At 44.2% G+C, this 14685-nt stretch overlaps 2 protein-coding genes across 3 annotated transcripts in view; both read left to right on the forward strand.

Moving 5' to 3' along the window:
• LOC147034867 (ovochymase-2-like) overlaps positions 1-14685 on the forward strand; it is a 72909-nt gene that overhangs the window by 42056 nt on the left and 16168 nt on the right. Inside the window, exons 18-22 of one of the 2 annotated variants that reach the window (XM_085890409.1) lie at positions 1502-1697; positions 2908-3059; positions 3165-3321; positions 3670-3714; positions 3878-4105. In XM_085890409.1, coding sequence (XP_085746535.1) covers positions 1502-1697; positions 2908-3059; positions 3165-3321; positions 3670-3714; positions 3878-4105 — 778 coding nt within the window. The remainder of the gene's footprint in view (positions 1-1501; positions 1698-2907; positions 3060-3164; positions 3322-3669; positions 3715-3877; positions 4106-14685) is intronic. The other variant, XM_085890411.1, reaches the window with a different exon arrangement.
• Positions 6956-12400, forward strand: LOC147034868 (uncharacterized). The gene is made up of 4 exons (XM_085875956.1): positions 6956-7102; positions 7424-8097; positions 11679-11842; positions 12312-12400. The coding sequence occupies exons 1-4, from the start codon at positions 6956-6958 to the stop codon at positions 12398-12400; spliced, it is 1074 nt and encodes a 357-aa protein (XP_085732082.1).

Consider the following 14685-nt stretch of genomic DNA (forward strand, 5'->3'; position numbering starts at 1 on the left):
AAATCATCTTTATCTCTGCTGATGACACCCCACTCTGCTGTACCATCTGTCATCCTTCAGATTGGCAAGCAGCAGCCTCTTCCCTTTCTGCAGATCTGGATAAAATTACAAGCTGGTCCAACATGTGGAACATGTCTTTCAATCTTAACATATATCATTCACGATGTATCTTCAAAAGGACAGTCTGGACTCCACCCCCCCTCCCCCAATCTACTTACTCAACAATCCTCTTGAAAAAGTCCTTTCATTCAAGCTTCTGGGTCTCACTATCTGCCATCATTTTTCCGAGGAAAGCCACGTTTCCAAGCGGGCTTCCAAAGCCAGTCACCAACTGGGCATCATCCTCCATGCAAAGTACTTCCTTGGCAACCTGAGCTCTTGACCACATACAAAACTTTTGTCCACGGCCTGATGGAGTGGAGTACTGCTCTCCCCTCTGGGCTGGTGCTCCTACCTCTCATCTTTCTTGGCTTCACACTGTGGAAACCAAGGCATTTAGGATTATTGGTATCTCCGGCAATGAGGCTGAGTCTTTGGGTCTCACACTTCCACCACAGGCAGCTCTGGTCTTTGTCTTCTACTGTCTCCTCTCTGGCCTTACCCCCCTGCTCTGTCTGCGATATGTCCACCCCCACCGCTCCCCATATTTCTGCAGGGTGCTCAAGGTCTGCCAGTAACCCCCTTCTAGTAAAACTAACTATCAAGAATCACTGCTCAACTTCATTTTTTCATTCCTCTTTTTTTTTTCTTCCTTTGGAACAAACTCCCACACTCTTAAATCCCCCTCTTCACTCCTGGTATTCAAAACAGCTGTTCAGCAGCATCTTGTCATATTTTCTCCCATCTAAAGCCACAATCTTTTGTACCCCTGTTAATCCACCCCAAACTCCCACCTCCTTCAAATTTCCTGCTATCCTTCCTGAATGCCCCTGTTGTGTAAGGACCTGAAAGTCCCTGTAGTGTCCATCTTGTTTACCCTGTGTACCCTGCCCCATCCCTCTCCCTTCCACGGGTCTCATGTCTGTTCTTCACAGTTTTGTCCTTCCCTCTCCCACCCCTCTTGTCTCCTGCTCCCCTTGTTGTATGTTATGTGTGTTAGTTCTCATATGAGCCTTGACATTTGTTTACAAACAATAATGCAAAAAAAAAAATACACCTTTTTGATCAGAACTTGAGTAATTGTCCTTCAATTTTTCGTGATGTTGAGTTTTATCAATAGGTTTTAGATGGCAACACTTTCTTATTTTATACTCTATCCATAAATGTTGAAGGTCAAGGTCACATGGTCTGAATAAAATCTGACCATCATTGGATCGCAGGCCAAGGGTAAGTTGCTGGTGATCTCCGAGGGTAACCCTCCTCAGTCAGGGGAGGCTCATCTTCAGTGGTAGATTATTGATCGAAGTTGTCCAGTTTTCCTTGTATTTGTAGTGCAATGTCTCCTTTTTAATCTAACCTACCTTTCCCATTGCACCTGCATATCCCGTGTGTTGTATTTTAGGTACGAAATATCAGCCTCATTCAGATTCATGATGGATTTGATTTGATCACTTTCAGCAATGACATAGCTTTGCTGCTCTTGGATAGACCGCTTGAACTCGGGCCTGCTGTACAGCCGGCCTGCTTGCCACCGGTCAATGCAGATGTTCCCGTCGATATGCTGTGCACTGCTACGGGTTGGGGCAGTACCACGGAAGGTGAGTAGTGCATTTTGTGTGTTTCAATAGCCCTGCATCTCAACTGTGCCTTGCCATCTAATACTTAATGTATATTCTGACCTTGCCTATTTCAATTTGAAGAAAAATTCCCTTTTAAGTCATTTTTACTTTTCAGCTTCAACATGGTCCAGAAAGTAAGTTTATTGAAATACCATGTTTGCTATTATCGTAATGCCAAACAACTTTTTACATTTTTCACCTTCTGCTGACCCATTTAAAATGAGGGTGAACGGCTTGACCAACAAATGACCATCACAAGAAAGGCTTCTGCCAAGTGTTGTGTAAATCCGACGATGCCTTGGAGAGGTTTCAAATGTGGATGAGTGGACAACGTGCCCAAGCATGAAAGTCATGTTTTGCTTAAAATAGTAATTAAATTGCACTTCCTCCTGGAAGTTGTGCTGTTTTAACCTGATTGTCTGATTAGTTATTTCATCTGTTGTATGCATTCAGTTGCAACTGCAATCTGAGCACTTGGTGTTGGCCTATTTATTACAAACCTTCCTGTACCCTCCACTGTGGTGTCCACAAGCTGTGTAATAAATGGATTTCAGTGTTGAAGTGGAAATTATCTTGAATCCATTAATTAAATGTGTGAACACTAATTTGGACCTTTGGGGTTATGGGGATCAGGATGAATGAGTGGCACAAATACTTGCGAACAAGATATTCCAATTTTTTTTTTTAATTGGTCTTTGTATGATATCACTTGTCGTTGAAAGGTTACATAATAGACATTAGACTGAAGGAATTACTTTTTTTTTGACTGCTGGTTAGTCTGTATGCCTCGTGTTGCCTTAATGGTTAGGGTGGTGGGCTTGGGATCCGAGGATCCTGAGTTCAAATCTTGCTTAGCTGTTGAATTGATACCAGTTGGGGTCACCTGTCATATTCCAATCAGCGAGGCAGATCGAGGCAAAATGAGTGCCAACATGCTGGTATCCTGTGTTACAGTGGTGACCCGTCCAGGATTGCGCCCAATAACCCAGGAGACTGCTTAAGCAGCACCAATGCTCTGTACAGAGTATGGTCCCGATGGATGGATGGTAGTCTTTGCAAAGCTGTTTAGAATTTCTGACTTCTGTTCTGAATGTTTTGTTTTTTTTCAAAATCTGTAACTGGTGGAGCATGTCAAAATGCTGTTGTATGCTCTTATCTATCTTTTTACATCCCAAACCTTCACAATTAGATGATCAACCAACAGATCGTCTGCATCAAGTTCAGCTACCAATCCTGAACTGGAATATTTGTGCAGAATACTACAGTGGCCTGGCAATGGGTCTTTCTCCACATGTGATATGTGCTGGCTTCATGGGTGAAGATGGTGGTGACACATGTTGGGTGTGCAAACACAAACTCACTTTTGAATTATTTATTTTCCTGTGGTATCTGTTGCTTTTCCTCAGCAAAGCATGACAGCATTTTTGCACCTGTCTGATCTTTCAGGGCGATTCTGGTGGTCCATTGGTGTGTGCTGTGACTGGTGATGCATTTGTCGTTTTTGGAGTGACAAGCTGGGGAATGGGGTGCAGTCGCCTCCACGTACCAGGCGTGTACACCAGTGTACATTCTGCTCTCAGCTGGATCGACTCGATTCTCAACCGTGAGGCCTTGGAAATTCATTTTATTGCATTCAATGATAGATTTATGCATTGTTCTACAGAATCCTGAATCTCATTGATGTAGTTATTCAAATGAAGCAAGCTCGAGAAGTCAGGATTGGCATATGCTTATGAATACACTTCCTAGCTCAATTTTTGATGTAATAGTTGTCCTCTTTATTGCACCAACAAATAACCCGAAAGTGCTGCTCGCATACCATTGTGATGTAAAACATAACTGTTGTAATGCAGAAACAATTATTTCAAACATTGAGGATGAGAAGAAATTTGTGATCGTTTTTGTGGTTTGTCTTGGAGAATGAGCCACTCAGTTATTGTTAACTTTCCAGCACCTTTGGAAGGAGTTCTTATAAACAGGAACATGGAAGAGACTGGTAAGAATCTCTCCACTTATTATTTTTTCCTTTACTTAAGTTTTAACAAAACTATAATTGTATGTAAAAAAAAAAATGTTTTTTATTTTATTTTATTAGATTTTTTTATTTTTGGGTTTGTTGTAATTTAACCTCCCTGCATCCTTTTCCTGCAACTTATTAGACGCTTGCTCACAAAAGGCATTGATCACTACTGGCAGCGGTCAGCTTGTCTCACCAGGCTTTCCTGGTCCAGACCCAGGAAGCATGACATGCCTCTGGCTGCTGTCTCAGCCACTGGGTCAAATGCTGCAAATCGCTGTGCACACCTTGTCCTCTCATAGTTCGTCAGGCTGTACGGGTGATGGTCTCGCCATATTTGATGGCCCCAATGAGACATCGCCTCTGCTGGGTAACTGCATGCATTATCACTGCATTTGCTTTGTGCTCGTTTTAAATTTAGTAAAATCAGTTGTCAATTTTTTTTGATTTGTGTACACACTTTTTTTTGTTTTTATGCCTCCGCACCAAAGGTGCTGGAGGCATTATATTTCCGGGTTGTCCGTCCGTCTGTTTGTTCGTCTGGATTTTCGTTTACGCAATAACTCAAGAAGCAAATTGTAGAATTTCATCAAACTTGGTAAAAAGGTAAAGTAAGACAGGGCAATTAAGTGATTAGATTTTCGGCCAGATATGATAAAGGTCAAGGGTCAAATATGTCGAAACTCAAGTGTTTGTGCGGGAGAGCGGAGGCATACCCATCGACTGTGCGCAGTCGATTTACTCTAGTTTAATATTTATTTTAAAATTCATGCTTAAAGGAGAACTCACAAGATAGGTTGATTTGTCATCAAAATGTTGCCACCTTTTCAAAAATGACTGTCGTAACAGCCGAGACATTCCAAGCAAAATGCACTTGCCCACGTTCTCTTGTTCATCAGTGAGTGCCCATTCCAGAGTGCAAATAATTAATTTTTGCAGATCTAATAAGAGTGGTTCACTGGAGCAGAGGGTGTTGTGGCATCCTCAATTAATCAGGATGGGATTTTATTTTTATTTTTATTATGATTTTTTTTTTTTTTTTTTAAAGATGGGTTTCATTCATTTGTATGCAGCACATGGGTGGCGGTAGCATCATTTGCTGAGGTTGCAACCGTTCTGCTGATGCAGTACCCCTTGTGGCTTAAAGCAGAAATTTGTAATCTGGCCAGGGTCCCAGTAATAGCTCACCTACTCTTTATGAAAGACACCATGGGATCTTCACTGTTCATCAATTCATACTGGCAGATTGTAAGCCCAGCTTAAACAGCCATCTGAGGGATGGCACATACATTAATGTCATCCAGTCTGCAAAACCCCAAGATGAACGTTTATAGCTGTGCTGAGATTCAAACAAAAGCATGACAGCTCAGAGGTTAGTGGTGCATAAGCCCGGTGTTGGCTTCGTGGTTAGGGTGGTGGCTTGGGATCCTAGGGTCCTGAGTTCAAGCCCCGTTGGCCGCTGAATTAAAAATACACCAGGAGGTTGACTCAGCCTGTCATCCTTCTGAGGTCGGCAAAATGAACACCAGTGTAGTGGTAAGGATAACACTGCATCAGCGGCATAGCTGTGTCCCAAACAATGATGCAACCAGCAGCCATAGGCTGCACTCGATAGAGAGAGAGAGAGGTGCATACCTCTATGGTATTCTACCAGCCCCATCGTATGCCATGGGACTGATCCATAACGTGCCACATACACCAAGCAAAATAAAATCAACATGTACATTCAGCTGAAAAGCTAATGTTTTTTGCAAGTTTATGATAACACAGTTGGTGTTTGTTCACGCACTACTTTTTAACCTCATTTACTTTGTCCATTTTGTGTAAAGTAGCTATGAATCGTTGAGTAATTTGCCAATAAGAGGTACTGTTTGGCAACTTATTGCCATTGACGGAGTGCTCACTTGTGTGGCCCTTCACCAATGTGATTCGATAACTCAAATAAATGAAAGCTGTGCAGCAGCAGGAAGCATACAGAGTTCCTTATCTAAACTGAATCTGTATTCCATCGATCTCCACAAAGAAGTTGCAATTTAGGTCTTCACCCCCTCCCCCCCCTTCTGGGCATTTCAAAAAAATTCAAACATTTTGTATGCATTGCGGCTGGAGTTGAGGTGGATATGTTTTTCAGAAATAACAACGGTTTATGATGACAAGACTACATAAGTGAAAAATCCCAGATTAAAGGTAGAACACAGTAAACAGCAAATAAATTGCACTTGATTGCATATGGCAAGAACCACATATGGCAAGAACCTCAGGTGCCACAATCATTCAATCACTTGCATCAAACAAATGGGAGCCAGGCAAGAACTTCAAAGGATATGGTTTTTGTTGATAGGCTGTCTCTACTGCAACAACTGCATAGTTCACTCCCAACTCAAAACTCTTGAATCGATGACTGCTCTCCAACCCCTCCTGCCGAATCAACATTTCTACACAGCCTTTTACCACCTCACCATTCAAGCATCTGTCATTCACAGCCCAACACCAGCCAATGCTGCAGTATGTTACCACAGCTGTTGTGACATCACATGGGCAGGGTGATGTCACCAGTGCCTCCCAAACTAGAGCACCACCTTGCAGGCTGCCAATGGCAGTGTGCCTTATTGCCAGTGCCTTGCTGAACCTCGTTCTCAGAGCATGGGCCACGAGGGAGTGTTTACCAAGACGCACCCACAATGCCAAAATGTACAGCAAAGTTTTTCTGCCAACACCCTCTCTCCTTTCCTTTCCCAGGCCTTGCCTGTTTGTACAGAGGGCATTGGCATCACACATCCCAAGCTGACTTCACCAAATTATACCACATATCTAAAAACAGGGTGATTTCATTTGAGTGAGTCCTTGGTTACAGAGTGTTCTAACCTACGTGAGCACACTGATTAAGCTACTTCAACGTCCTAACTCGTATATATCCCCCAAACGTATCATTTCTCAACATTTCTGATTTTTTTTCCTCGACACTGGCTGTGATATTTTTTTTTTCCTGTGATTGAGAGTTTACAGCTGGAAACATCTTCACCCCCTGCACCCCCCCCCCTTGCTGCCTTGCTCTCATTCTTCCCAGTGTTTGTTTTTTTGCTCCACAAACCTGCTGTTGGTGTGTTCCCTCCCCACTTTCTTTTTACTGTACCTTTTATTCTGTTACATCCTGATGCATTCTGTTCTACCTCCTCCATGATCTTGAAACTGTATTCAAAAACAAAAAAACTGTGCCGTAATGGTTGGCACATCCACACCGAGTCTGGATCATCCCTGGTTTGATTCCAACCCTGGCCCAGTCATACCAAAGACATTAAAATGGAATGAGCTGCTTCCTCACTTGACATTCAGCATTTCGAAGAGAGGATATGGACAATCTCCCTTGGTTGGCCTCCCTGGAAAGGAGGAAATTTCTTTTTTATTTACTGAGTGCAGACCAAAAGGTGACCCCATGAAGATTGTGTTGCTACTACCCAGAATCCTCTGAAGTTTCATCACTTCCCCCAAGCTCAGGGACAGTGCTTGTCTGCAGTCTTGTGCTGTCCCTGTTATTTGTTCTCATGGGTGGTATTTGTGTTGCAGATCCTCCAAAAGCTTTAGACCAGTTTAAAAATATGTAAACCACTTTTTGCTCAACACTGATGTTCCCATTTGCCTTGTTGAATATAAAATTGCTGATGCTGTTGACAAATCATTTATGCACAAGACAAGGTTCTCATGCAAATTTCAATCTTTCAAAAGCATTCAGGACTGTGGAAACCACACACACACACACTCACTCACTCACACACACACACACACACACTCTCTCTCTCTCTCTCTCTCTCTCTCTCTCTCTCTCTCTCTCTCTCTCTCTCTCTCTCACTCTCACACTCACTCTCACACTCACTCTCACACTCACTCTCACTCTCAAACTCACTCTCACACTCTCACACTCACTCTCACTCACACACTCTCACACTCTCACACTCACTCTAACACTCACACTCACACTCTCACTCTCACACTCACACTCTCACACTCACTCTCACACTCACACTCACTCTCACACTCACTCTCACACTCACACTCTCACTCTCACACTCACACTCACTCACACACTCACACTCACACACACTCACACTCACACTCACACTCACACTCACACACACTCACACTCACACACACTCACTCTCACACTCACTCTCACACTCACTCTCACACTCACTCTCACACTCACTCTCACACTCACTCTCACACTCACTCTCACACTCACACTCACACTCACTCTCACACTCACTCTCACACTCAGACTCACACACACACACACTCACTCTCACACTCTCAGACTCACACACACACACTCACGCTCACACTCTCAGACTCACACACACACTCTCACACTCTCACACTCTCACACTCTCACACTCTCACACTCTCACACTCTCACACTCTCACACTCTCACACTCTCACACTCTCACACTCTCACACTCTCACACTCTCACACTCTCACACTCTCACACTCTCACACTCTCACACTCTCACACTCTCACACTCTCACACTCTCACACTCTCACACTCTCACACTCTCACACTCTCTCACACTCTCACACTCTCACACTCTCACACTCTCACACTCTCACACTCTCACACTCTCACACTCTCACACTCTCACACTCTCACACTCTCACACTCTCACACTCTCACACTCTCACACTCTCACACTCTCACACTCTCACACTCTCACACTCTCACACTCACACTCTCACACTCCCACACTCTCACACTCTCACACTCTCACACTCTCACACTCTCACACTCTCACACTCTCACACTCACACTCTCACACTCTCACACTCTCACACTCTCACACTCTCACACTCTCACACTCTCACACTCTCACACTCTCACACTCTCACACTCTCACACTCTCACACTCTCACACTCTCACACTCTCACACTCTCACACTCTCACACTCTCACACTCTCACACTCTCACACTCTCACACTCTCACACTCTCACACTCTCACACTCTCACACTCTCACACTCTCACACTCTCACACTCTCACACTCTCACACTCACACTCTCACACTCTCACACTCTCACACTCTCACACTCTCACACTCTCACACTCTCACACTCTCACACTCTCACACTCTCACACTCTCACACTCTCACACTCTCACACTCTCACACTCTCACACTCTCACACTCTCACACCCTCACACTCTCACACTCTCACACTCTCTCACACTCTCACACTTCACACTCTCACACTCTCACACTCTCACACTCTCACACTCTCACACTCTCACACTCTCACACTCTCACACTCTCACACTCTCACACTCTCACACTCTCACACTCTCACACTCTCACACTCTCACACTCTCACACTCTCACACTCTCACACTCTCACACTCTCACACTCTCACACTCTCACACTCACACTCTCACACTCTCTCTCACACTCTCACTCTCTCACTCTCTCACACTCTCACACTCACACTCTCACACTCACACTCTCACACTCACACTCTCACACTCACACTCTCACACTCTCACACTCTCACACTCTCACACTCTCACACTCACACTCTCACTCACACTCACACTCTCACACTCACACTCTCACACTCTCTCTCACCCTCTCACTCTCTCACTCTCTCACACTCTCACACTCTCACACTCTCACACTCTCACACTCTCACACTCTCACACTCTCACACTCTCACACTCTCACTCTCTCACACTTGCACACTTGCACACTCTCACACTTGCACACTCTCACACTTGCACACTTGCACACTCTCACACTTGCACACTTTCACACTTGCACACTTGCACACTCTCACACTTTCACACTTGCACACTTGCACACTCTCACACTTGCACACTTTCACACTTGCACACTTGCACACTCTCACACTCTCACACTCACACTCTCACACTCTCACACTCTCACACTCTCACACTCTCACACTCTCACACTCTCACTCTCTCACACTCTCACACTCTCACACTCTCACACTCTCTCACTCTCACACTCTCACACTCTCACACTCTCACACTCTCACACACTCTCACACTCTCACACTCTCACACTCTCACACTCTCACACTCTCACACTCTCACACTCTCACACTCTCACACTCTCACACTCTCACACTCTCACACTCTCACACTCTCACACTCTCACACTCTCACACTCTCACACTCTCACACTCTCACACTCTCACACTCTCACACTCTCACACTCTCACACTCTCACACTCTCACACTCTCACACTCTCACACTCTCACACTCTCACACTCTCACACTCTCACACTCTCACACTCTCACACTCTCACACTTCTCACACTCTCACACTCTCACACTCTCACACTCTCACACTTCTCACACTCTCACACTCTCACACTCTCACACTCTCACACTCTCACACTCTCACACTCTCACACTCTCACACTCTCACACTCTCACACTCTCACACTCTCACACTCTCACACTCTCACACTCTCACACTCTCACACTCTCACACTCTCACACTCTCACTCTCTCACACTCTCACACTCTCACACTCTCACACTCACTCACTCTCTCACTCTCACACTCTCACACTCTCACACTCTCACACTCTCACACTCTCTCTCTCTCACTCTCACACTCTCACACTCTCACACTCTCACACTCTCACACTCTCACACTCTCACACTCTCTCACTCTCTCACTCTCACACTCTCACACTCTCACACTCTCACACTCTCACACTCTCTCACTCTCTCACTCTCACACTCTCACACTCACACTCTCACACTCTCACACTCTCACACTCTCTCACACTCTCACACTCTCACACTCTCACACTCTCACACTCTCACTCTCTCACTCTCTCACACTCTCACACTCTCACACTTCACACTTCACACCCTCACACTTCACATCACACTCTCACACTCTCACACTCTCACACTCTCACACTTCACACTCTCCCACTCTCACACTCTCACACTCTCACACTCTCACACTCTCACACTCTCACACTCTCACACTCTCACACTCTCACACTCTCACACTCTCACACTCTCACACTCTCACACTCTCACACTCTCACACTCTCACACTCTCACACTCTCACACTCTCACACTCTCACACTCTCACACTCTCACACTCTCACACTCTCACACTCTCACACTCTCACACTCTCACACTCTCACACTCTCACACTCTCACACTTCACACTCTCACACTCTCACACTCTCACACTCTCACACTCTCACACTCTCACACTCTCACACTCTCACACTCTCACACTCTCACACTCTCACACTCTCACACTCTCACACTCTCACACTCTCACACTCTCACACTCTCACACTCTCACACTCTCACACTCTCACACTCTCACACTCTCACACTCTCACACTCTCACACTCTCACACTCTCACACTCTCACACTCTCACAGCCTCACACTCTCACACTCTCACACTCTCACACTCTCACACTCTCACACTCTCACACTCTCACACTCTCACACTCTCACACTCTCACACTCTCACACTCTCACACTCTCACACTCTCACACTCTCACACTCTCACACTCTCACACTCTCACACTCTCACACTCTCACACTCTCACACTCTCACACTCTCACACTCTCACACTCTCACACTCTCACACTCTCACACTCTCACACTCTCACACTCTCACACTCTCACACACACACTCACACTCTCACACTCTCACACTCTCACACTCTCACACTCTCACACTCTCACACTCTCACACTCTCACACTCTCACACTCTCACACTCTCACACTCTCACACTCTCACACTCTCACACTCTCACACTCTCACACTCTCACACTCTCACACTCTCACTCTCACACTCTCACACTCTCACACTCTCACTCTCTCACTCTCTCACACTCTCACACTCTCACACTCACACACTCTCACACTCTCACACTCTCACTCTCTCACACTCTCACACTCACACTCACACACTCTCACACTCTCACACTCTCACACTCTCACACTCACACACTCACGCACTCACACACTCACACACTCACACACTCACACACTCACACACTCACACACTCACACTCTCACACACTCACACACTCACACACTCACACACTCACACTCACACACTCACACACTCACACACTCACACACTCACACTCTCACACTCACACACTCACACACTCACCACTCACCCCCTCACACACTCACACACTCACACACTCACTCGCTCGCTCCCCCACGCGCTCACTCACTCACTCACCACTCACACACTCACACACTCACACACTCACACTCTCACACTCTCACCACTCACACTCACACTCTCACACTCTCAAACTCTCACACACTCACACTCTCACACTCTCACACTCTCACACTCTCACACTCTCACACTCTCACACTCTCACACTCTCACACTCTCACACTCTCACACTCTCACACTCTCACACTCTCACACTCTCACACTCTCACACTCTCACACTCTCACACTCTCACACTCTCACACTCTCACACTCTCACACTCTCACACTCTCACACTCTCACACTCTCACACTCTCACACTCTCACACTCTCACACTCTCACACTCACACACACTCACACACACTCACACACACTCACACACACTCACACACACTCACACACACTCTCACACACTCTGTCCCTTGATCTGCCCCCCCCCCCACCTTTATACAAATTCCTCCTAATAAATAAGTTCTGGAACAGCTCTTACCAGGGTAGTAGAATCGGAGAATGCAAAAAGGAGCCTTTTGTTCAGCCAACAATAGCCGTCTACTCTGCAGTTAGACAAGGCGGATTTCTTCCGTTGGGGTCATTGTTTCTGAACACACAGCCATTTGGCCAGTAGTCCCTTCCTAAGGTATCGCAGTACATTTTGGTTGCTTTTGATTATTGTTTGACCTTGCAACATCTGCACTAGCTGACCTGTCATCTTGTGGGTCAAAAAAAAGTTCTGTCATGCTTTCATGAGAAACATGGACTTGCAGTTCAAAATTGTTTCAATCGGGCAAACATCCCTGAGTGAATTGTATGGAATGCCGCATTTTTTTTTCAGCTAATTGAAAGAGAACAGACTCTGAATCTTGCTTCTAAAGAATAAATGTGTTGAAAAAGGGACTTTATCATACCATTTTTAATGAGCTTAATTCAGGAGCACATAAATGAATACACAGTAAAACTTGATTGCTGATGCTCTACGGTAGGTTTATTTTTACACTCGGTTTTGATTCGTGGGTAACTTCCTGCACTTGGCAAAACACTAACTTTGGATCTCGGTTGGTGTCAGTAAAATATAAGTGTAGTTGTCGTTTGCATCCCAGTCAGTCTTTTTGCCCCAGTATTTATACACACACCAGATAATGAGTCGTTTAATCTGTGTTTGTGTTCTGAGTTATTGGCTATAATGGGGTAATGTTTTTTTTTTGACAGGTAGATAGAAGCAATTTTTATTTTTTTATGATTTCAGTTATCCTGCCTGGTGTTGGCTTGATGGTTAAAGGGTGGTGGGCTTGGGATCCTAGGGTCCCAAGTTCAAATCCTGCTGGCCATTGAATTAATACCAGGAAGGGTTGACTTGGCCTGTCATCCTTCCGAGGTCGGCAAAATGAATACTAGCTTGCTGGGATTATTGAGCCATTTGAGTATCCGAGTCGGAGTGGTGACTCATCCAGGATTGTGCCCAATAGTCCAGGAGACTGCTTTGATAGCACTGATGCTCTGTTCAGAGTATGGTCCGAATGGATTTTTTGTTTTTTTCCAGGTATACTGCCATGTTTAAAGAAGCGTAATGCTTTGCAAACATTTGTTCAAAGGTTGCATTTGACTATCCTCGTAAGGTCCAAATACTCTAATTTGTGTGCCCATCAGTACGTCTCCTCCAAAACCACAAAACCTATCTGCCCCACACTTTACATGCATACGAAGGAACTCCAAGGAGTGCATGAATAAAATTGGGTGTTTGGGTAAATTTAAACACTCCTTTTGAAGATAATTAATAATTAGGTGGTGTGCGTCACAAAAAACAAAATTTTCAAAAGTCTGATACACTGTCTTTGTTAGTCCAATGGCAGCTTGTTGGGCTGTTAAGCTGCCATTTTGTTTGGCCTGCTCAACAATGCCTTGGCTTGGAACGGGCAGCAACAGCTTAACAATAATGTTCTCAATTTGTTTTAAACTTTCCTCACATATCATTGAATGCCTGATCTTCATACCTATGAATTTCTGTATACATTGCTTTTATATATATATATATATATATATATATATATATATATATATATATATATATATATATATATATATATATATATATATATATATATATATATATATATATATTTTAAGTGCTATAGTTTTCAAATTTTGCTTGGAGCAATTTTATGCATTGTATGATGCGATTTTTCCATGATCTACTCTCACGGACTAATGAAAGTATATGATTTCAACCGAGTGGACATGATCTCATGGACTAAATGTGTTCTGGAATGAAATCTGAAAATTTATAAAGACATGAACAATTCTTATAATGAAGTATACTGTATATACCTATTTACTTTAAGCAAGCAAGGCTATGGTTTCTCTTTCTCTGTTTACCATATAAACAAGAAATTGTGAAATTTCTAAAGCATTAAACTTTACTTTTTCAACTGTTTGGAGAATTATATTGTGTGGGGGGAAAAAAAAACACAACAACAAAAAAAGATTAAGGAACGTCCTGAAATTAACCAGCTTCATTCAGTGCAACAGAAATAATTTACCAGCTGGATCACCATGGAACAGATGGGTTTTCCAGGGCGAATCTCGAGAATGAGGAAGGCAAATTAAATTAAAGATCGAAATAAAAGATTGAATGATTAACATAACAGGAGGATTAGGGTGAGTGGCTTTGAAAATTTTCCACTCATTTTTTTTTTTTCTGTCAGGAAAGCATTCCC

The sequence above is a fragment of the Eptatretus burgeri genome, chromosome 1 (assembly GCF_056783735.1).
Source record: "Eptatretus burgeri isolate ZD-2024b chromosome 1, Ebu_testis_v1, whole genome shotgun sequence".
Taxonomy (NCBI): Eukaryota; Metazoa; Chordata; class Myxini; order Myxiniformes; family Myxinidae; genus Eptatretus; species Eptatretus burgeri.

What these genes read in the sequence shown, in the direction of transcription:
- LOC147034868 (XM_085875956.1), top strand. Translation starts at nt 6,956, where the DNA reads ATGGTTGGCACATCCACACCGAGTCTGGATCATCCCTGGTTTGATTCC. An exon ending in GACTCACACACACACTCTCA is followed by an intron (nt 8,098 to 11,678) that starts CACTCTCACACT and finishes CACACTCTCACT; the next exon opens with CTCTCACACTCTCACACTCA. An exon ending in CACACACTCACACACTCACA is followed by an intron (nt 11,843 to 12,311) that starts CACTCACACTCA and finishes CACTCTCACACT; the next exon opens with CTCACACTCACACACACTCA.